The sequence below is a fragment of the Chiloscyllium punctatum genome, chromosome 33 (assembly GCF_047496795.1).
Source record: "Chiloscyllium punctatum isolate Juve2018m chromosome 33, sChiPun1.3, whole genome shotgun sequence".
In the NCBI taxonomy this organism is placed as follows: Eukaryota; Metazoa; Chordata; class Chondrichthyes; order Orectolobiformes; family Hemiscylliidae; genus Chiloscyllium; species Chiloscyllium punctatum.
Genome location: NC_092771.1, coordinates 26,357,444 through 26,379,315, shown reverse-complemented (window position 1 = coordinate 26,379,315; position 21,872 = coordinate 26,357,444). Strand labels below are relative to the sequence as shown.

Sequence of the window (21,872 nt, the reverse complement as noted above, 5' to 3'; positions counted from 1 at the left end):
GTTATGCCCTCTCGTACAAGCTGACATCATCATCCTAGGAAAAAGACTTTCACTGTCTACCCTCTGATCATCTTGTCTGTCTCTATCAAATCCCCTCTTAGCCTTCTTCTTTCCAATGAGAACAGACGCAAGTCTCTCAGCCTTTCCTCATAAGAGCTTCCCTGCAGACCAGGCAACATCCCCTGGTAAAACTCCTCTACACCTTTTCCAATGCTTCCACATCTTTCTCAAAATATGGGAACCAGAGTTGTACACAGTATTCCAAGTGCGGCCGCACTAGTGTTTGTATAGTTGCAGCATGCAACTCGATCCCTCTACCAGTGAAACCTAACACACTGTATGCCTTCTTAACAGCACTATCAACCTGGGTGGCAACTTTCAGGGATCTATGTACATGGACTCCAAGATCCCTCTGCACTACCAAGAATCGGTCCATTGACCCAGTATTCTGCCTTCCTGTTATTCTTCCCAAAGTGAATCACCTCACATTTCGCTGCATTGAACTCCATTTGCCACCTCTCAGTCCAATTCTACAGTTTATCCAAGTCCCCCTGCAACCTGTAACATTCTTCCAAGCTGTCCATTACTCCACCGACTTTAGTGTCGTCTGCAAATTTACTAATCCATCCACCTATGCCTGCGTCTAAATCATTTATAAAAATGACAAACAGCAGTGGTCCCAAAACAGATCCTTGTGGCACACCACTAGTAACCAGAATCCAGGCTGAATATTTTCCATCAACCACCACTCGCTGCCTTCTTTCAGAAAGCCAGTTTCTAATCCAAACTATGAAATCACCCTCAATCCCATGCCTCTGCATTTTCTCCAACTGCCTACCACATGGAACCTTATCAAAGGCTTGACTGAAGTCCATGTACATCACGTCAACTGCCTTACCCTCATCTACATGCTTGGTCACCTTGTCAAAAAACTCAATGAGGTTTGTGAGACATGACCTGCCCTTAAAGAAACCATTTGACTATTCAAAATCAAATTGTTGCTTGCTAAATGATTATAAATCCTATCTCTTATAATCCTTTCCAAAACCTTTCCTACAACAGAAGTAAGGCTCCTTAAAACTATATTAGATAATAACAAATTCCTCTTTTTCCTTCATAAATAAAACTGTAATTTTTAAAAAATGAACAAAACATAGAAAATGACATATAATTATATTCCCATCTTTTCTTTGCACATTAAAGTTCCAAGTGTTCCTTCTCCAATAAATGTAACAGTTTCTTAGAAATTGCTGCTTTCTTTGTAAAACAATTAAATAGCTGATTGCTGCCATCCACCTATTTCAATTTGGAAATCTCCCTATCTTCTATCCTCTGTTTTAAAACTGCAAGATCAACCTTTTGTCACCCACACATTTTGTTGAATGTACATTATCCTTTTTTATGATTGATGTGGCACTCAATATTGCTGCTGAATTTCTTTCAGAAATTTCTGATTAAGTTTGCTCAGAAAAATGCCTCACTAAGAGCATGAGTCTTCATCATTAATATACTACTCTGCTGATCTTTTTACTTTCCCAAGCTAAAGGGCAACATTTACTAGAGGAAAAATTATAAATCCTCTGCACTTGAGAACCAATCACAGAGATTTGCATAAGAAACATCACTAAAACCAACAAGTTTCATGCTTCTGGTATCTCCCAGTGAAGGGAATTTCAAAACACAATGCTTAATTTTTAATTTTTTCAATGTTCTGTTTACCTGAATAATATCTTCCACCTTGGGATTTTTCATACTCAACCCTAATATTCAAATCTGACATTTGGCCTTTTTGAGGGCCCAACTATGAAAATCCTGGGGGTTGCCAATAACCAGAAATTGAACTGAACTAGCCATATAAATACAATGCCTACAAAGGCTTTCCTGAGGCTATGAATTCTTCAGTGAGTTACTCACCTTCTGACTGCCCAAAGCCTGTCCACCGTAGAAAGTAGGAGTTTGGAAGTACAAAGTAAGCCAGGCAGCATCATGTGGTGGAGAAGTCAACGTTGCGGGTGTAACCCTTCTAAAAGACTGGGGGTGGGTGTAAGTGGAGCTGCAGATAAGGAGAATGGAATGACGGGTTCGGGAAGCGGGGGAGTCAGGGTGGCAAGGTAGACCGAGATGAACACAGGTAGAGGGTACAGCCTGGTTGGTTGATGGAAGGAATTAATCTGGTTGGAAGCTGGAAGGAAAGGTTGATCAGAGGAAGGGAGGGGGAGGGGCTGGGAAGGGAGTTGGAGGATGGGAAGGGAGGCTATTTGAAATTGGAGAACTCAATATTGAGTCCTCCAGGCTGTAGGCTGCCTAGGGGGAGGATGAGGTGTTGTTCTTCCAATTTATGGTCTGATTTGCTGTGGAAGGGAGTGGGAGAGGAAATTGAAATGAATGGTGACTGGGAGGCTAAGTCAGCCCCGGCAGGCCTGGCTGAGATGCTCAGCGAAACGTGCCCTGTTTCTTCGCATCTGAGATTTAACCGACTATGGTGGTATCAACAGCAAACTTGTAAATGGCATTAGTCTGGCATTTGGCGACGTAGTCGTGGGTATACATTAAGTACAGTAGGGAGCTGAGTACGCACCCCTGGGGGACTCCAGTGTTGAGTGTTAGTGAGGATGAAATATTGTCCCCAATCTTCACTGATGGCGGCCTGTGGGTCAGGAAACTGAGGATCCAGTTGCAGAAATCACTAAGTTCAGTAACAAGGGTTAATATTGATGTTGTGCTCAGGCCCTGGAGTGAGAATTGACCTCAGAGCCTTGTGACTCAGAGGCGAGAGTGCAACCAACTGAGTTATGGCTGCCACAATGGTGAAGCTAAAAGAACAACCTTTTTTGGACACCTTTTTTGCTTTGGTTCAGTCGTGGGACATGGGCTTTGCTAACAGGCCAACATTTATTGCTTAGGAGGCTTTGGAGGCCAGCGTTTATTGCCCAGTCCTAGTTGCCCTCCAGAAGGTGGTGGTGAGCTGTCTTTTTGAACTATATGCTGGAGGTTGACCCAAAATGCCCTTAGGGAAGGAATTGTGACACAAATCCATCTTCATCAACATGCTTCAGCCTGGATCTTCTGACTCAGAAATGCAAAAGCTACTTCTGTGTTGCACAATCTTTGAAACAACCTATTTGCTGACACAAAGAACGATCACTGATTATTTGTCTTTTCTCTGTATAGGTTCCTATGGCAAGAGCTAGTATCCTTTGGCTTATTGGTGAGTACTGTGAACATGTGCCCACGATCGCTCCTGATGTGCTTCGGAAAATGGCCAAGTCCTTCACCAATGAGGAAGACATCGTTAAGCTGCAAATCACTAACCTGGCTGCCAAACTGTACCTTACCAACTCCAAACAGGTGTTTGTCTATTCTCTTATGCAATGGGGCTATACAAAGGTGGGAGGTGTTGATGTTAAATTTTGCTCATGGTTATTATTTACTTATACTGCTCCATTTGAGCTGGCAGTTATGTTTCTTTTTCAAATGAGGTCATCAATGTGAGTGTCAAATTCCTGATCCAGTTGGAAAATGGGCAAGTTTATTGATTAAGTTAAAACTTTATTGCTAAGCAACCTTCAGTCTTGAGAATACAAGGTCTGAACTGAATGGGGCTGCCTGGAAATTGGCAAAACTTTCAATTGGTCCCATTTGCCCCGACACAGAACATGTTATTAATGTACAAAACTGATGGGCAAGAAAAGACCTATTTCAGTCAAGCCTTCTCCATGCATCAGAAGAAGGGGTCAGAGTATCCTAACTCAACACTTGCTTCATTCTCTTTCCCTCTTCAATTCCCCACCTTCACGTCCAATATCCTATGGAGTCTTTTAACCTTCTAGAGCAAACAGGGGAAAACATAGTACACAGTATAAAATTGTACTCTAACCCCTTCAAGAGATTGGAAGTCCAGAAATCAACAAGTTATCTATTGCGTTTATCTTTCATACGGTGTAATTTCCATCTATATTAGGAGTTAGCCCAGTTCCTTCTTTGAGGGATAATAATCCAGAAGTTTTAACTTGAAGGGGTGAATCAGACAAGATGGTTCGAGTGCTCTACCTGTGTGCAAAGAGGCCAGCTTATTCTCTGTGGGTATTACACTGGTTGATCTTAGTGTATACGGAACCATTAGACAATAAATGAGTTTTGCCGACCTGTGAAACCAATCTGAAGCCCATCCAATCTACACGATTCCATTATTATCCATATGTTTATCCATTTAAATGCCCTTAATGTTGGCAAGTCCACTACTGTTGCAGACAGGACATTCCACGCCCTTACTACTTTCTGAGTAAAGAATCTACCTTTGACACCTGTCCTCTATCTATCACCCCTCAATTTAAAGCTATGTCCCCTCGTGCTAGCCATCACCATCTGAGAGAAAAAAAGCTTGCAATGTCCACCCTATCTAATTCTCTGGTCATCTTGTGTGCCTCTATTAAGTCACTTCCTAACCTTCTTCTCTCTAAAGAAAGCAGCCTCAAGTCCCTCAGCCTTTCCTCGTAAGACCTTTCCTCCATACTAGGCAACAGATGTTTTCTCTACGATAATTGATGATAGTTTCATGGACACCATGACTAGTTGCCATTTCCAGAAATCAGTTGCCATGATTGGATTTAAATCCATGACCCTACGAGCATTAGCCGGGGCCTCTGGATTCCTGTTCCAGTGAAGTTTCCACTACATTACCACCTTAGGTTTTTACAAAACATACTCTGGTCATATTGATGTTGTATTTGGTTGACATACTTTAAGGTTTTGTTTTACTTCTCCTTGCCCTCCAGACCAAACTGCTGACTCAGTACGTTCTTAATCTGGCAAAGTATGACCAGAACTATGACATCCGGGACCGAGCCCGTTTCATCCGACAGCTCATTGTTCCAACAGAGAAAAGTGGAGTGTTGAGCAAGTATGCCAAGAAGTTGTTTCTGGCCCAGAAGCCTGCCCCAGTCCTCGAATCCTCCTTTAAAGGTAGGAAGTTATGATATATCAATTTTGTTTATTATGGTTTGAGGCAGTGGGGTCACAGTAAGAAGAATCTTCTTCTGGTGGTGAGGTTGGAGGCAGGAAGAACATTTAATTAAGTGGAATTGTGTCTTACCCAAAATCCCGTAACCTTCCAGCCTCCACCAGAATCTGAGTGGGAAGGCACATGGTCAGACTTACCATCCTGCTGCCAAGTGAGGCCAAGAAGTAGCCTCATGACATTACCTACCTGTGTTAGGTCCCGGTGGCCAACCCAAGGGCTGTCAGCCTCTGATTGGCAAAGTTTTGGCCCCAGCTCTTCATGCTGCAGGTGAGGATCAACAGGATTGTTCTTAATGAGTTTGTGAACCTCAGCCTTAACAAAGATAGAATGCTGATAATTGATCAGTACACATCATATTTATTGTTTTAATCAGAACAGAAATTATTGCTGGGATTCATTTGCAAGACAAAGCCGTTCAGCCTGTTGAGCCTGTTCTGCCATTCAATTCAATTTTAACCTTGTCTGTCATCTTATTGAAAAAAGATCTGTGGATCTTGGATTCCAGATTTCCAATTGACCTACAAATCTGAACAATGTTGCTTTTGAGGGAGGAGAGATTTCCAGATTTCCACTACCCTTCGATCCAACTGGCTCTAAATTTCAGGTTCTCTCTGCGCCACATGCCATTTTGTACCTCTCCTCCAGCACAGACTCTGGGTCATGTTGTCATACCCCTGACCAAGAACCTTACAACAGTAGAACGTAGAAGGTGGCCATTTGACCCCAGCTCTTTAAAAAGACAATCTAGTTATTCCCACTGACCTGCACTTTCTTTTCCCTCCCTGACTATTGCTTATTACATTTTGGAAAATTGTATTTCTGAGAGGAAATCCTCACAGTTCTTGCTCAATTATTTATCTTACTAACTTAATCCAGAAATGAAACATACACGGCTTAACAAATACTTCACTCAGGAGGAGAAGGTCTCAGTTAAAATGTTTTTAAAATCTGTGTGATAATTCAATTAAACACTTCATAATTCAGCTTCGATCACTAATTTTATGTAATCAGTCAACCGTGTTTATTAAGCCCAAAACAAAACTTCTATTAAATGTGAGTGAAACTTGGTAAGCAATGCAAGAAAACATGCAGGTGTGGACTGACAAGTGGCAAGTAATCCTCACTTCACACCAGTGCCATGGCAGAACATATCACAGAATCATAGTCATAGAGACGTACAGCACAGAAACATTCTCTTCGGTCCACCTCACCATACCGACCAGATATCCTAACCTAATCTAGTCTCATTTGCCAGCACTTGGCCATATCCCTCTAAACCCTTCCATCTCACTCCTGACTTGCATTTTGTAAACTGTGGACAGCCATTGCAGAGATAGGAGGCAAGTTACTCATGGCAGGATTCCCAGTCTTTGAACTGCTCATCTTCACAGTATTTATATGGCAAGTCCAGTTCAGTTTTGATCAATGGTAAGCCCCAGAATGTTGATAGTAGGAGATTCAAAGATGGTAATACTATTGACTATCAAAGAGAGATGATCAGATTCTCTCTTGTTGGAGTATAAATGATTTGGATGTGAACATAAGAGGTATAGTTAGTATTTGCAGATGACACCAAAATTGGAGATGTCATGGACAGCATAGAAAGTTACCTCAGAGTACAACAGGATCTTGATCAGATGGGCCAATGGGCTGAGGAGTGGCAGATGGAGTTTAATTTAGATAAATGCAAAGTGCTGCATTTTGGATGCCTTTTAAATACTATAATTGTAGCAGCCTCCACCACTTCCTCTGGCAGCTCAATTCCTAAACACACCACCCTCTGTGTGAAAAAGTTGCCCCTTAGGCCCCTTATATATCTTTCTCTTCTCACCCTAAACCTAGTTCTGGACTTCCCCAGGGGAAAGACCTTGTCTATTTATCCTATCCATGCCCCTCAGGATTTTATAAACCTCTATACGGTGACCCCTCAGCCTCTGATGCTCCAGGGATAACAGCCCCAGCCTATTCAGCCTCTCCTTAGAGACCAGAATTCTGGAGACCACAATTGTGCACAGTATTCCAAAAGTGGCCTAACCAATATCTTGTACAGTCGCAACATGACCTCTCAACTCCTAAACACAATGCTCTGACCAATAAAGGAAAGTATACCAAATGCCTTCTTTACTATCGTATTTACCTACAGCTCTACTTTTAAGGAATTATGAACCTGCTCTTCAAGGTCTCTTTGTTCAGCAACACTCCCCAGGACCTTACCATTAAGTGTATAAGTCCTGCTCTGATTTGTTTTTCTAAAATGCAGCACCTTGTATTTATCTAAATTAAACTCCATCTGCCACTCCTCAGCCCACTGGCCCATCTGATCAAGATCCCGGTGTACTCTGAGGTAGACTTCTTTGCTGACCACGGCACCTCCAATTTTGGTGTCATCTGCAAACATACTAACTATACCTCCTAAGTTTACATCCAAATCATTTATACTCCAATAAGAGAGAATCTAATCATCTCCCTTTGATAGTCAATGCTATTATCATCATTGAATCTCCTACTGTCAAGATTCTGGGGCTTACCACTGATCAAAACTAAACTGGACTCGCCATATAAATACTGTGGAGACAAGCAGATCAGGAACTGGGAATCCTGCGATGAGTAACTTGCCTCCTATCTCTGCAATGGCTGTCCACAGTCTACAAGACGCTAGTCAGGAGTGAGATGGAATACTCTCCACTTGGTGCAGCTTCAACAAAGCGCAAGACGTTCAACACCAGCCAGGGTAAAGTGGCTCACTTGATTCATATCCCAGCCATCATCTGTAACGTTCACTTGCACCCGTACTAATGCACAGTGACAGCAGTGTGTATTATCTGAAACATCCACTGCAGCAACTCAACTAGGCTCCTCCAAAAACACCTTCAGGAGTCACACCCTCAATCATCTAGATGGACAAGATACTTAGGTACACCAACACTTGCAAGTTCCCCTATAAGCCATGCACCATCTTGACAAAAGAAGAACAAAGAACAAAGAGAAGTACAGCACAGGATCAAGACCATTGGCCCTTCAAGGCTGTGTCAATCATCATGCCCTAATTGAATTAAAAAACAAACTTTCTGCCCTTATTCGATCCATTTCCCTCTATTCCCTCTCTATTCATGTAATCATCCAGAAGCCTCTTAAATTTCGCTAACGTATCTGCTTCCACCACCTCTTTGGCAGTGCGTTCCACACTCCTACCACTCTCTGCATGAAAAACTTCCCTCACACATCTATCTCCCTTAAACACTCCCTCTCTCACCTTGAACTGCTGCCCCCTTGTAATTAAAACTTCAACTCTGGGAAAAAGCCTCTGTCTATCTCCCCTATTTATGCCTTTCATAATGTTGTAGACGTCTATCAGGTCTCCTCACAGCCACCATCTTTCCAGTGAAAACAATCATAGTCATTTTAATCTTTCCTCAAAGCCAATGCCCTCGAGACCAGGCAACATCCTGGTGAACCTTTTCTGCATGCTTTCCAAAGCTTCCATATCCTTCTGGCAGTGTGGTGATGAAACTTGCAACTATATCACCATTCAGCTATGTCATCACTATCACCATATCCAAATTTTGGAGTTCTGGGTGATAGTGTCCCTGGATCACATGATTTGCAGCAGTTCAAGAAGGCAGCTTTCCAAGGACACTTAGAGATAGGCAGTTATGGCAGCTTAACTGAAACACGTCACTCTGTTCAGTAATGATTCAGATTTTTAGCAATGTGGTGGAACGTGGTTAAAAACCATTCTAATTATCAGGTCATTTGAATTAAGTGGTTGTGAGTTATGTTGAGTGGTTGTTTTTTTTGTTTGTGGTCTCTGCAGAGCAGGTCAGGATTAAATGTGAGTTGGGCTGTCAGGGTGTCAGGTAGTTCAGAGACAGTTTTATAATTTTGGGATTTGCCTTTCTTACAGATCGGGATCATTTTCAGCTTGGCTCATTGTCCCACCTGCTGAACAGCAAAGCTGGAGGTTACCAGGAACTCCCAGATTGGCCTGAGTCTGCCCCTGACCCCTCAGTCCGTAATGTGGAGGTAATGGACAAAGTTTTAGCAAATTTGGGACAACTGTCCATACCAATACCCTGTCGCATTTATATAGCACCTCTAATGCAGTAAAATGCCACAAGGTGCCTCACAACAGCATCACCAAACAAAACCATGTTCAGCTGCTTCATCAATGACCTTCCCTCCATCATAAGGTCAGTACTGGGTACGTTCGCCAATGATTGCACAATGTTCAGCACCAATCACAACTTCTGAGATACTAAAGTAATCCATGTCCAAATAAACAAGACCTGGATAACTTCCAGGCTTGGGCCGAAAAGTGACAAGTAAATTCAAGCTACACAAATGGCAAGCAATGTCTGACTCCAATAAGAGGCAATCCAACCATTGCCCCATGACATTTAATGGCATTACCATCACTGAATTCCCCCACCATTAATATCATAGGGATTACAATTGACCAGAAACTGACCTGAACTATAAATATAAATATAGTGGCTACAAGAACAGGTCAGGGACTAGGAATCCTGCAGCAAACAACTCACTCCTGACTTCTTAAAGCCTGTCCATCATCTACAAGGCATAAGTCAGGAGTGTGATGGAATTCTCCCCACTTGCCTGGATGAGTGTCACTGCAACAACACTCAAGAAGCTTAACACCATCTAGGACAAATCAGCTGGCTTGGTTGGCACTACATCCATTCCCTCCACCAGTACCGCTCAATAGCTCCAGTCTATTATCTACAAATGCATTTCAGTAAGTTTCCATAAACAGCACCTTTCAAATCCGCAATCACTTCCATCTGAAAGGCCATGGGCAGCAGATACATGGTAACACAGTCACCTGCAAGATCTCTCAATCTGCTCACTTTGACCCAGTGATATTGAAGAACAGTGATATTTCCAAGTCCTGAGATTCCCTCTCTATTGGCATTGTGGGTCTATCTCATGCACTCATGGACTGCAGCAGTTCAAGAAGGCAGATTATCATCACCTTCTCAAGGGCAACAATGAACATGTAATAAGAGCTGCAGCAATGAATATATTCGATGAGTGAATTTGTTTTTTAAATTACTGCTAAGTTGCAAAAAGAGAGATCACAGTCAGTGATGAAAGGATAATTTTCGAGGAGATCGGAGAAGTAGAAGGGTTATACAGGGAATTCCAGAGATTGGGGCCCATGCAGCAGCAGTTACAGCCACCAATGGTAGAGTGATGAAAATCTAGGATGCTCTACAGGCCAGATTTCACAAAGGTTTTGAGATGAAGGCAACTACAGAGATAGAAATGAGACTATGGATAGATTTGAAAATGGGGACGAGGATTTTTAAATCATGACATTACTTGTCAAGGAGCCAATGTTGGTCAGTGAACATAGGGATGATTGGTGAGTGGACTCTCAGGTTTTGAATTATCTCAAATATGTAGAGAATCAGCAATGAGGCAGCCCACAACAGGGGACATCGAGCTCTTGTGAGGTGTGCAAGCCAGCTTGTGTAGGGGCTTATGGACTGTGTTGTTGGACTGTTAACTGTGTTCCTTTGTTTTTCTACTTTTTAGTAGGATGGGCTGTAATATTCAACTTTTTAACTTTATTTTCTTTATTTTTCTGTTTTGTACCAAGATTTTGTATCTCGGTACCCTGATACCTAAGAAGGCACCATAAGTGGTGATTTGTAAACTTTTCTCTGTACTCATGTGAGTACATGTGACAACAAACTTAATTCAGTGAGAACAACAAATGTGGAGATCACAGCAGGTCAGACAGCATCTATGGAGAGAGAGCAAGCTGACATTTTGAATCTAGATGACTTTTCATCAGAGCTTCAGCATTTGTTGTTTTCAGTACAGATTTTAGCATCTGCAGTAATTTGTTCCTACTAATTCAGTGAGAGATTGACCAAGTGTGGATTGGAAAATACAAGTCTAGAGATTGTGAAGGCATGGATGAAGGTTTCAACAGCCAATGAGCAGAAGAAGGGGTGCACATAGGACATCATTAAAGTTGATTAATGTCTTTATCAAATCAGCCATGTGTCTTGCAGCACGCACAGGTTGGCAACATCTGATCTAAAGGAGTTTTTGCAAGCCCTAAGGAGAAGTGAAAGTCTTGAACATGGCATGTTTCTATCTGATACTTTAATTCTGCAATTATTGTCTGGGAGAGAATGGCAGGTGACACTGTTGGAGATTGCTTTCTCAGGTTGTAGCAGATGTAGAGAACTTCAGGGTAACTATTACTCTGGTGAGGAGTTCAGAACAAAGGTCAGTAGAATTAGAGCCAGGCTGTTCAGGGATTTTGTTAGGAAACTGTTCTTCACACAAAAGGTTAGTGTAAATCTGGAAACCTCTTGCTTGAAAAAGAGGTTGAGGGGATCAATTGAAAATCTCAAAGCTGAGATTGACAAATTTTGGCTTTAAAGAGTAATGCAACCAATGTAGGCAAATGGAATTAAGCAAACTGAAAGCTTTTGAATAAAACACTGAGGTTCCTTTCTGGAAGGAGATAATTGAAGTCATCTTGATTGATCTCATCTTGGCTAGATTGCATTTGGAATAAGGGGAACTGTTTTAAATTCTTTATTAAGTGATGTATTCAAAGAGACTGGAAGAGATGCCAAAAAAAGTCAGAATACCAATGGGCTCAGTGCTGGAGGTAATATATTGACAGGTATAGAGAATTGGCTCATGGGCAGGAAATGGGGATAAGGGTTCTTTTTCAGGCTGGCGACCTGGAATGGTGATCAGTGCTGGGACTGCAACTGTTTACAACATATATTAATGACTTGGAAGAAGGTTGTACATGTAACCAAATTTGGAGATGACACTAAAATAGCTGGAAAGGTTGTGAGAGGCATTGATAGGTTAAGTAAGTGGACAAAAGTTGGTAAATGCAGTAAAATATGGCAAAATGCGAATTTGTTCCTTTGAAAAGAACAAAATGGAATCTTATTTAAATGGAGCCAAACTGCAGAAAGCTGCAACACAAAAGGATTTGGGGGTACTTGTGCATGAAATTAAGAAAACTAGCACATAGGTGCAGCAGGTAATCTGGAAGTCTAATGGAATGTTGGCCCTTATTTTAAGGAGGTTGGAGTGTAAGACAGAGAAGTCTTACTGCAACTGCATAAGGTGCTGGTGAGACCACATTCAGGCTACTGTGAGCAGTTTTGACCCCCTTATTTAAGGAAAGATCATGTCATTAGAGGCAGTAAAGAGAAGGCTCATTGGGATGATTCCTGGCATGGAGTGATTGTCTTATGAGCAAAGATTAAACAAGTTGGGACTCTATTCTTAACTTTAAAAGAATGAGAGGTGATCTCTTTGAAACATAGGATTCTGAAGGAGCTTGACAGGGTAAATGCTGAGAGGATGTTTCTCCTCATGGGAGAGTCTAGAACCAGAGAGCATAGTCTCAAAATAAAGGGGAGCCAATTTAGGAATGAAAGAAGAAGGAATGTCTTCTCTCAGAGGAGTATGAATCTTGGAATGCCTTGCCACAGAGACCAGTGGGGCAGAGTGTCTATGAATATTTAAGGCTGAGATAGGTAGATTTTTGATCAGTAAGGGAATCAACGTTATGGGGAAAGAGCAGGAAATAAGGGGTGTCAGATCAGCCATGATCCTATTGAATGATGGAGTGGACTTAAGGGCTGAATGACCAATTCCTGTTCCTATTTCTTATGGCCTTATTGTGATCTTTTAATGCTGGTTTGCTGATAGGGATGGAGCTGGTTTCCTCAATGTTTTGGGCTTTCTCTGGTTTATTCTAATGACAAAGACATTTTTAATTTACAAAATGTCCTTCATGTTTCATTTTAATCAAAATCATTTCCTTCACAATCACATTAATGAACGAGTTCTATTATTGAAATGATGGTAGTACAGCTTTAGTTGAATTGACAATCTCTGTCTCTTCCCATTCGTCTCTGTGTGGAGAAGTGTAACAGGTTTGATTTTAATCATATTCATCTTTATCAGTTAACAGTGCCCCCACCTGATGATTTATCCTATCCAGTGCTCTATAGTATTTTGATTGTTGAAGCAGTGGCTGGTGTCCTGTGAATGTGTGCTGTGGCTTAGTTAGCACGCTTGCCTCCTAAATCATAAGGATGTGGCTGCCTATCCCACTTGAGCATGAGAATCAAGGCTGACTCTCCATTACAGCACTGAGGAAGGGCTACACAGTTGGAGGTATGTCTTTTGGATGAGACATTACATTGCGAGCCTGTCTGCCCTCAACAATGAATGCTAGAGATCTTTAAAAAGTCATTGACAAGTTTTGGTGGTCACTGGTGAGACCAGCATTTATACCCCACCCCTAATTGCCCTTGAGAAGGTGATGGTGAGCTATTTTCTTGAATTGCTGAGTTGTGCTGCAGGTATACTCATTGTACATTCATAGGGCAGGAAACCACGATTTTGACCCAACAACCTATGACAGTATTGGTGCACAATCCTTTATCCAAAATTCTGAAATCCATAAAGCTCCAAAATCCGAAATTCTTTTTGTGGAGTGTGGAGCGTCATTTTGGCATGTGAATAGGTGACCCAACTCCACACCCACTCGAACCACGTCACTCAGATGTGACATGGCAGTGTGGTTCAGCACTGGCAGGCATCAATTGTGTCTCAGCGTGTGTACTATCCACACGTAGGTCTGATGTTAGGTAATTTTTTTTATTTCACTGTGAAAATGTCATTTATTCCGAAATCCGAAAAATTCCAAATTCTGGAAAACAACTGGCCCCAAGGATTTCGGATAAAAGATTGTGTACCTGTACTTTAAGTAAGAGCCTGGGGAGTTCTGCCTGGTGTCTTGGCCGATGTGCAACCAACCAACATCAGAAAAGCACAACTTATCTTGTCATTATCACATGCTGTTTATGGAAGGTTACTGTATCAAACTGGCTGCTGTATTCCCATGTTAGAAGTGTGACTAACCTTCAAAAATTACTTCATTGGTTGTAAAGTGCTTTGAAATGCACAGGCACCATGAGAAATGCTGTATAAATGTGAGTCTTTTTATTCAAGTGGAATTCTCTATTTTGTTTTTAAGTAGATTAGCAGATATGAAAGCACAAAGTCTTTTTCTCACTTCTTTATGATACTGGGAAAGTTTTATTGCTTCAACTTGAGGTACTCAAGATGTAGACCAAATGGCTCCATTCTCTGTCTGATAAATTTGCTTTATCCACCATGATCAGTGGTGTCATAAAAATAGAAGTACTGGGCCAGGACAAACCCCAGCAATCAGATCTGAAGACTTCAGCAAGAGTTAGGGTAACTGTGGGCCTGAATGCTTTAAAGTAATGCCATTAGTTAGTAACCCTAGTGTGGATCATATGAAACCTCTCGGGTCAATATTCCCAAGGGATCCGTATCCTAGACAATTGTCAGTTTTTAGGAATAAAACACAAATAATTGATTCCTCAACAATTCATGGATCACAGAATCCTTAGGCAACTAATTGATTATGGGGCAGGTTTGATGGGTCAAATAGTGAACTCCTAAAGTCCCCAGGCTAAAAGATTAGGAATGCAGATTAGTAATTAGCCCAAAACAGAAGAATGTAGATTAGTAATCACAAGACTGACCAAAGGACAGGCAAAAAGATGTGGGTGGATATGGGGAGTATTTGCAGTGCTGAGGCTCTGCAGTTTGTTGAATTCTGGTTGTCTGATCGGGAGTGTCCTCTACAATGCTGCCTGCAGGAGGAAGCGACCGTGGAGATGGAGTTGCGAATTGGATTGCTGGGAGACTGGAAAGAGGTGTGGGTGTGTTGTTTGCAGTGCTGTGTTTTTATGTCAGGGAATCTGTGATTATTCATTTACTCGGGTATTCACCCAGAAAGTGCGATGTTGAAAGCGCAGCCTGCTCAAGATGATGGTCCTGTGGCACAGTAAGTGGCACCCCCATTTCTAGAGCAAAAACGTCAGATTTAAGTGCCATCTCAGGACTTGAAAGCAAAGGAAGGTGGTCCAAACAAGTTGATTATCAATTCATAAATCTTCCTCATATGACAGATGGAAAGAACAGGCATGTTTCCTGGTTGACCAGAACTACGTGATAGTTGCAGTGCAACAAGCTTCCTATGTTAAAAGACTGCACAGGCACGTTCCTGCTGTGAACAGGCATTATCCTTATTCTGAGGGACTACAATACACAACCTATCTATTGCCACATCAAACTGCCACTACAGTCATAAATGCTTTGTAACTGCAGGCCTAGTACTTGACAATATTAATGGCATTAAATGAACGTATTGATTGAGATAACCTAAATATTGAATCCATTGAACCAGGTAACTACAGCATTAGTCACCATAATAGGTATACTTCTGCTTTGAAGCAAAGTGTTTTGGCCCATCTCCCTTGTCGCTAAATCTTGGTGCCATTTAGGCACATAAATACAGCTGACCGCACTAACATGAAGCTTTGTGCTCTTCACTTGCTTGTTTCATATGTTACATTGGCATCAGCATCTACCTGTTGATGTTATTGCCATCTGTTCTAATGAGAAACCATGTTAGAAGTGAATGCATTTGTTTGTGCTGACTTCAGTGTCTTCGGCTCTATCACAATTACCACAAGAACTAACCAAGCTGGTCAGAGAAGAATTCTACCCATTTTCTGTTTTAGGAAGGAGCAACATCTTCTTGCTTTGAGGTAAAACAGTCTGTTATCTGTTATTTTTCTGCTTTGAGATCATCTCTTAAGGGTTGGTAAGAAGAGGCTTTGAAACTGAGAGTGGGCATTTGACAAAGAGCAGTGATTAGAACATAGAACTCTACAGCACAGGATTGGGCCCTTCGCCCCACAATGTTGTGCCGCCCATGACACCAAATTAATCTAATCTCTTCTGTTTGTCCTTGAATCATAACGCTTCATTCCTTTCATATTCATGGACTTATGTAAAAGTCCTTTAAATGCCCCATATGTATCAACCTCCACCACCATCCTTGGCGACATGTTTCAGACTCTGTGTAAAAAAGCTTGCCGCCCACCTTTGAACTTTCCCCCTCTGACCTTAAAGGGGGCAGAAGACTCTGCAAATTGTATATTTTCCATTAAATATAAAAACAGATTCATAAGTGTGTTCTTTTTTTTGTAAAGTATCATAATTTATTGATAAAAATGCATCAACCTTTACATATTATAACATAAATCCTATAAAAGAGCGTGGTTATTTGAAAAATTGTAATTTGTAGTATAAAACATCTTGGTGGTCTTCTGAGAACTAATACTTGATATGAATCAAACAATATCAGTAGGAACTTAAATCTTGCTCAGAAACTCTGCGTGGCTTGTGCTTATGACAATTCATGCCATGCTCATGAGAACTCTGTTGTTTATATCTTGTGTAAGGAGTTGTAAGTATTAGGGATGAGAGTTCTGGCTTGTTACCTCATGCGGCTCAGCTATGGTATTATTGGGCCAGCCTCTAGACTGCCTCAAGGACCTTCCAGTGGCTAGAACTCCACATTTTGAAATCCACTGCTCTGCCTCACTGACACAATGCCCATTTTGTTTCCCGGCACAGCCAATTTCTTATGTTTATTCATTTTAATGCTTTTCATCTGTAGATTCCATGCCAAACAGTGAGATAGAAATCAAGACAAGCAGCTTTTCTTTGTGGAGGGAGTTTATTCATTTCCTCAGTCTTAGAATTTTCATCTCACGTTCAGTGTCGCACTCACAGCTGCTTCTTATTTTAATGTGGATAATTTCCAGTCAACCTGTTAAGCGATGTATAACATCTCTGGAGCAGATCAGATTTGAGTCTGGGTCTTCTGGTTCAGAAGTAGGGACACTACCACTTCATCCCAAGACACGCATACCCTATTTATATGTGCTCAAATATAATTAATATCCTCCAGTTACTTCTCTGAGCCTTAGCAATGATATTATAATAATGAAGCAAATTTCTTGTACATTAATGACATTATGATGTCTGGAGTATGACCCAACCACTGTTGGTTAACAGAAATCTTAATAAAGGAGTTATAAGATGCTAGGTTTTTTGTTCTTTAGATGACCGATATTAGAGTCTTTTAAATCTTTGGTTTTGTTGATAAATAATTAGTACATAAACTGTGAATGTTTGTAAGTTAGCAGAAATGTAGGACTTAGAAGATTAAGGGGTGATCTGATTGAATTTTTCAAGATATTAACAGGAAAAGATGGGGTAGATAAAGATGAGCTTTTCTATTGGTTGGGGATGCTAGAACTATGGGGCATAGTCTGGCCCTAATTCTCAGACTATTCAAGAGAGATGTTAGGAAGCACTTTTACACACAAAGGGTGGCAGATGTTTAGAACTTTCTTCCACAAATTGCATTGGATGCAGGATCAGTTGTTAATTTTAAATCTGCGATTGATAAACTTTTGTCAAGCAAAAGTATGAAAGGATATAGGCCAAAGGCAAGTACATGGAGTTCGGCCACATATCAGCCGCGATCCCATTGAATATGAAATAGGCTCAAGGGACTAATGGTCTACTTCTGTACCTATGTAAAACCTCATGTTGCCCCAGGAATGATTTAATTTACTCTCCATCTCCAAACAACAGAGCTGCTCCTAATTAATAGCAAATTTATAAAGGATTGATTCTGAACAAAGATCTGGTTTGGTCACAGCTAAAGTATTGCAATCAGCTCTGGTCACTACTCTTTAGAAAGGATGTGAGGATCCTTGGGAAGGTGTAAAGGAAATTTACCAGAATCATTCCAGGGTTGAGACATTTTAGTGACAAGGTTAAGTTGGACAAACTTTTTTTTAACTTATAGGGTCGTAAAGTTGTACAGCATGGAAACAGACCCTTTGGTCCAATTTGTCCATGCCAACCAAGTTTCCCAAGCTAAACTAGTCCCATTTGTCTGTATTTGCCCTTATATCCCTCTAAACCTTTCCTATTTATATACCTGTCTAAATATTTTAATCTTGTAATCTTCCTGCATCTACTAGTTTGTCTGGCCGTTCATTGCACATATGAATCTCCCAAAGGAGATTTAGGGAAGATTTGATACAGCTGAACAATATTATGATAGATTGAGATAAGGTAAACAAGGAGAGTTGCCTGTGATTATTACTTGACAAATGCCCTATTGATAGCACAATTCATCATATTAATATTCAGACTCCCATATTATTAACCAAACAAACTAGCCCTTGGGAAGATTCAACATGAATGGATTCAGCTTGCTGTTTGCTGCAAATGATCTGCATGTTGCAAATGACCAAAAAGCAGTTCGGGGCATGATCCACAAGCATCAGTCACTTGCACACTTTCTCTACAAACATTGGCATGCAGTATCCAACCACCTCTCATGGTCATCTTAGCACCTCTCTGATGCACTGACAAGCATTCTGGAAGCACAACTTTGCACTGCAGTACACACTGGTAAGAGTATTGGGGGCTGCAGCAGGAGCACTTAGTGCACAGACACAAACACCAACCCATGGATTAGGCCAGGCTGCATCCTCAAGGCTGCTTGTTTGCTCTCAAAGTACACATTCACTTTGCAGCTATTAAGATGCCTTTTCTTGTCTTGCAGTGTCAATTAGTGCAACTGCACAATAAGCAGTTTTCTCTCCACAGATGCTGCCAGACCTGCTGAGTTTCTCCAGCAACTGCTGTTTTTGCTTGTTTCAGGCAGTCCTCAGTTAAGGGGGAACATATCTTGCATTGTGCCATGTAAATCTCATGCCTGCTTTATGTTCCACCAGCTTACTCAGCAAACACACAACATGTGTGTTAAGCAAGCAGCCATGTCTCAAAGTCTTAGGGAAGTAGTTGTCACTGATGTCCAGGCACCCATTGGTCTGGAATCCCAGCACAATAGGAATGATAACTAAGTTTATAGTTGACACACAGATTGGCCAAGTGGTTGACAGTGAGGTCTTAGGTTACAGAAGGATTTAAATGATTGGTCAGATGGGCAGATTGGTGGCAGATGGAATGTAACCCTGGTAAGTATGAGATGGTGCACTTTGGACAAAGTAACAAGATAAGGGAGTACTCAATGAATGGTAGGAGAAGTAGGAAGCTCAGAGGAACAGTGTGATCTTGGAGTGTTTGTTCACAACTCGCTGAAGGTGACAGGGCAGGTTAATTGGGTAGGTAAGAAGGTATACGGGACACTTGCCTTTATCAGAGTCAAGAGTGTGGTGCTGGAAAAACACAGCAGATCAGGCAGCATCCTAGGAGCAGGAGAATCGACACTTTGGGCATAAGCCCTTCATCAGGACTGAGGCTTGTGGGCCGGGGTACTGAGAGATAAATGGGAGGGGGCATGAGGCTGGGGGTTAGTTAGCTGGGAATGTGATAGAATGTGATGTAATGAAAATGGGAGGGAAAAGTTGATAGGTCAGAGCATAGACTGGAACAGCAGGGAGGTTATGTTGGAGATGTACAGAGGTTTTGTTAGGCTATAGCTGGCGTACATTTCTGGTCTCTGCTTTTCCCAAAGGATGTGATTGTACTGGAGGAGGTGCAGAAGAAATTCACCGGAGTGTTGACAGTGTTGACTTAAGCCATGAAGAGAGGCTGGATAAACTCAGGTTGTTTTCTTTGGAACAGAGAATATTGAGTGGGGACCTGATAGAGGTGCATAAGATTATGAGGGATATGGAAAGAGTGAATAGAAAACAGCTGTTCCCCTTAGTTGAACAATCATTAAGCAAGGGCGCATAATTGTAAGTTGGAAGGCAGGAGGTTTAGAGCAGATTTGAGGAAACAGAATTTCCCCAGAGATCTGGAATGCACTGCCTAAGAGGATAGTTGTTGCGGTAAGCTTACAACCTTTAAAAAGTACTTGGATGAGCATTTGAAATGCCCACTGCATTCCAGACATCTGTCTGCTTTAGTTGCTCTGCCTGTGCATTTGGATGAAGTCTTTGTTTGCCAGCACCACAGATTTATCCTCTGCATAGGGCTGATCAGGTAACTGGTATCTGGCAGACCTCCAAGTGCCAACAGTCTGGGTAATTTCTTCCATGACCAGCTGAAATGCTGTTGTATTGAGACGCTCGCCAACTCGTGTTCCTACACTCTCTATGCCTAATGTTTCCATTTAGGCATCATTATCCAAGCGATTAGTAGTGTGCAAGTGACAACCTTTCTGAGGCCCCATTTGTCTCGCACTCAGAGCTTCAGGAGGAGCTTCTGGTAGAACCAGGCAGTTCTCTGTAGACAATAGAGTCTTGTGAGTTAGCTAAGGGAAGTGTGGTATTAGCCCTAGAGGAATAGGGAGAGTCATTTACCTTCTAGAAGTACTGCTGGCTGTTCTTTTGCAGCCTGGAAATGGCACTGCCTCAAGTGGTGACCGTGGACCAAGCTGGTAGCATTTTGGCATGACTTCCTTTGCTGGTCTTCCAGAAGAGGACTCCTCTCCTTCAATCACCCTATCAGGACCTCCAGGTCCCTTGGAGAATCATGATGCCATCTTTTCTTTTCTACCATGTTCTGACTCTGCCCTTTGAGATGGAGTGTAACTTTAGAATGCCAGGGCTTGTTCCAGGTCTTTTAAAGTCTGGAATGCACAAGAGTTGCCAGTCTTTTGCAGATATCCATTGAGTGGCAAGCTACTCTGGGAATGGCACGTGGTAAGATGAGGTGGAAATGAGACACAAGATTTGCAGTAGGAGTGTAGTAGTTCATTAATGCGGTGAGTTTAGCAAGATACAATGAGAAATCCCACTTGGCCTCACTGTGAAAAACCCTCCAAAAGCCTCAACGCAATTCAGACTTAGTCAAAAGAAACTTAAGATTCAGCCAAGGAGTCTCCCATTTAGAATGGAGATGAGAAAGATTTATTTTGTATTCACTTCTGCTGATTAAATATATTCAAAGTTAGAGTAAAGTTTTGATTGACCAGAGGGAGAAGTTATGGGACCAAGCCAGAAAGTGGAGTTGAGACCACAATCCAATCAGCCATGATCTTATTGAATGGAGAAGCAGGCTTCAGGGGCCAAATGGCCTACTTCTCCTTCCAAATTTTATGTTCTTGCCAATCAAGCTGGACATTATTACACTGAATTTGTTACACATGGAAAGGCTGGGTAACTTTGACGCTTTGTATCTCAACATAATGCATGTGTCCTGGGCTGGGAAGCATGGGCCTTGTGTGATTTGTGTGTCCTCTTATCTGCATGTTGCTTAGGACATTTGCACAGACATTTTGAGAACTGACAGTTATTTCACATAATCTGACTTAACAGCATTTGGTAGAAATTCAAGGTTGTATTCAGTGTTGTCTTGTGCATCTTCCACTGTCTGCGCCCAACTACACACCAATAATGAGTTTAATAGTGGACCATGAGAGTTATAATTTACAAGATGAGCCTCTAAATCTCTCTGTCACATCCTGATTCAAAACTACGGCCTGCCTTATGGTTTGATTCCCCATGCCACTTTGTGCAAATTGGATGAATCATTACTTAATTCCTTCTTCTCAGGTTTCAGAATGGACTAAACCCATTGGCAGAGAAAAGAGAAAGGAGAAGGTCGAAAAACCATTCTATTCTGATTCCGAGGGGGAGTCTGAACCTACTGAATCGGCAGACAGTCGTGAGTAATGAGTGCTGGAGGTTGCAGATGACGGAAGTTGTAATCTCACACAGTTGCCTCAACTGGAAATGTTCACAATTTATTTTGTTAGCACACCTTTTTAACTGCTTTTAGGTGTTGTTGATATTAGATTAATTAATTAATTGCTTAACAAAAGCATAGAACCATGAGGTCCTAAGTTTTCTAATTATCTCCCTTTATCCCTCCACCTGCTTTCTTCCTTTAAGACCCTCCTTAAAAATCCACCTCTGATCATTTGGAATTAGAATCTCTTCGGCCCAGCAAG

At 41.6% G+C, this 21,872-nt stretch overlaps 1 protein-coding gene across 7 annotated transcripts in view; it reads left to right on the top strand.

Annotated features, from left to right (window-relative positions):
• ap3b2 (adaptor related protein complex 3 subunit beta 2) overlaps window positions 1-21,872 on the top strand; it is a 232,821-nt gene that overhangs the window by 153,857 nt on the left and 57,092 nt on the right. For all 7 annotated transcript variants that reach the window (XM_072553206.1, XM_072553202.1, XM_072553204.1 and 4 more), the window contains 4 exons: window positions 3,172-3,348; window positions 4,776-4,962; window positions 8,925-9,043; window positions 21,475-21,586. In XM_072553206.1, coding sequence (XP_072409307.1) covers window positions 3,172-3,348; window positions 4,776-4,962; window positions 8,925-9,043; window positions 21,475-21,586 — 595 coding nt within the window. The remainder of the gene's footprint in view (window positions 1-3,171; window positions 3,349-4,775; window positions 4,963-8,924; window positions 9,044-21,474; window positions 21,587-21,872) is intronic.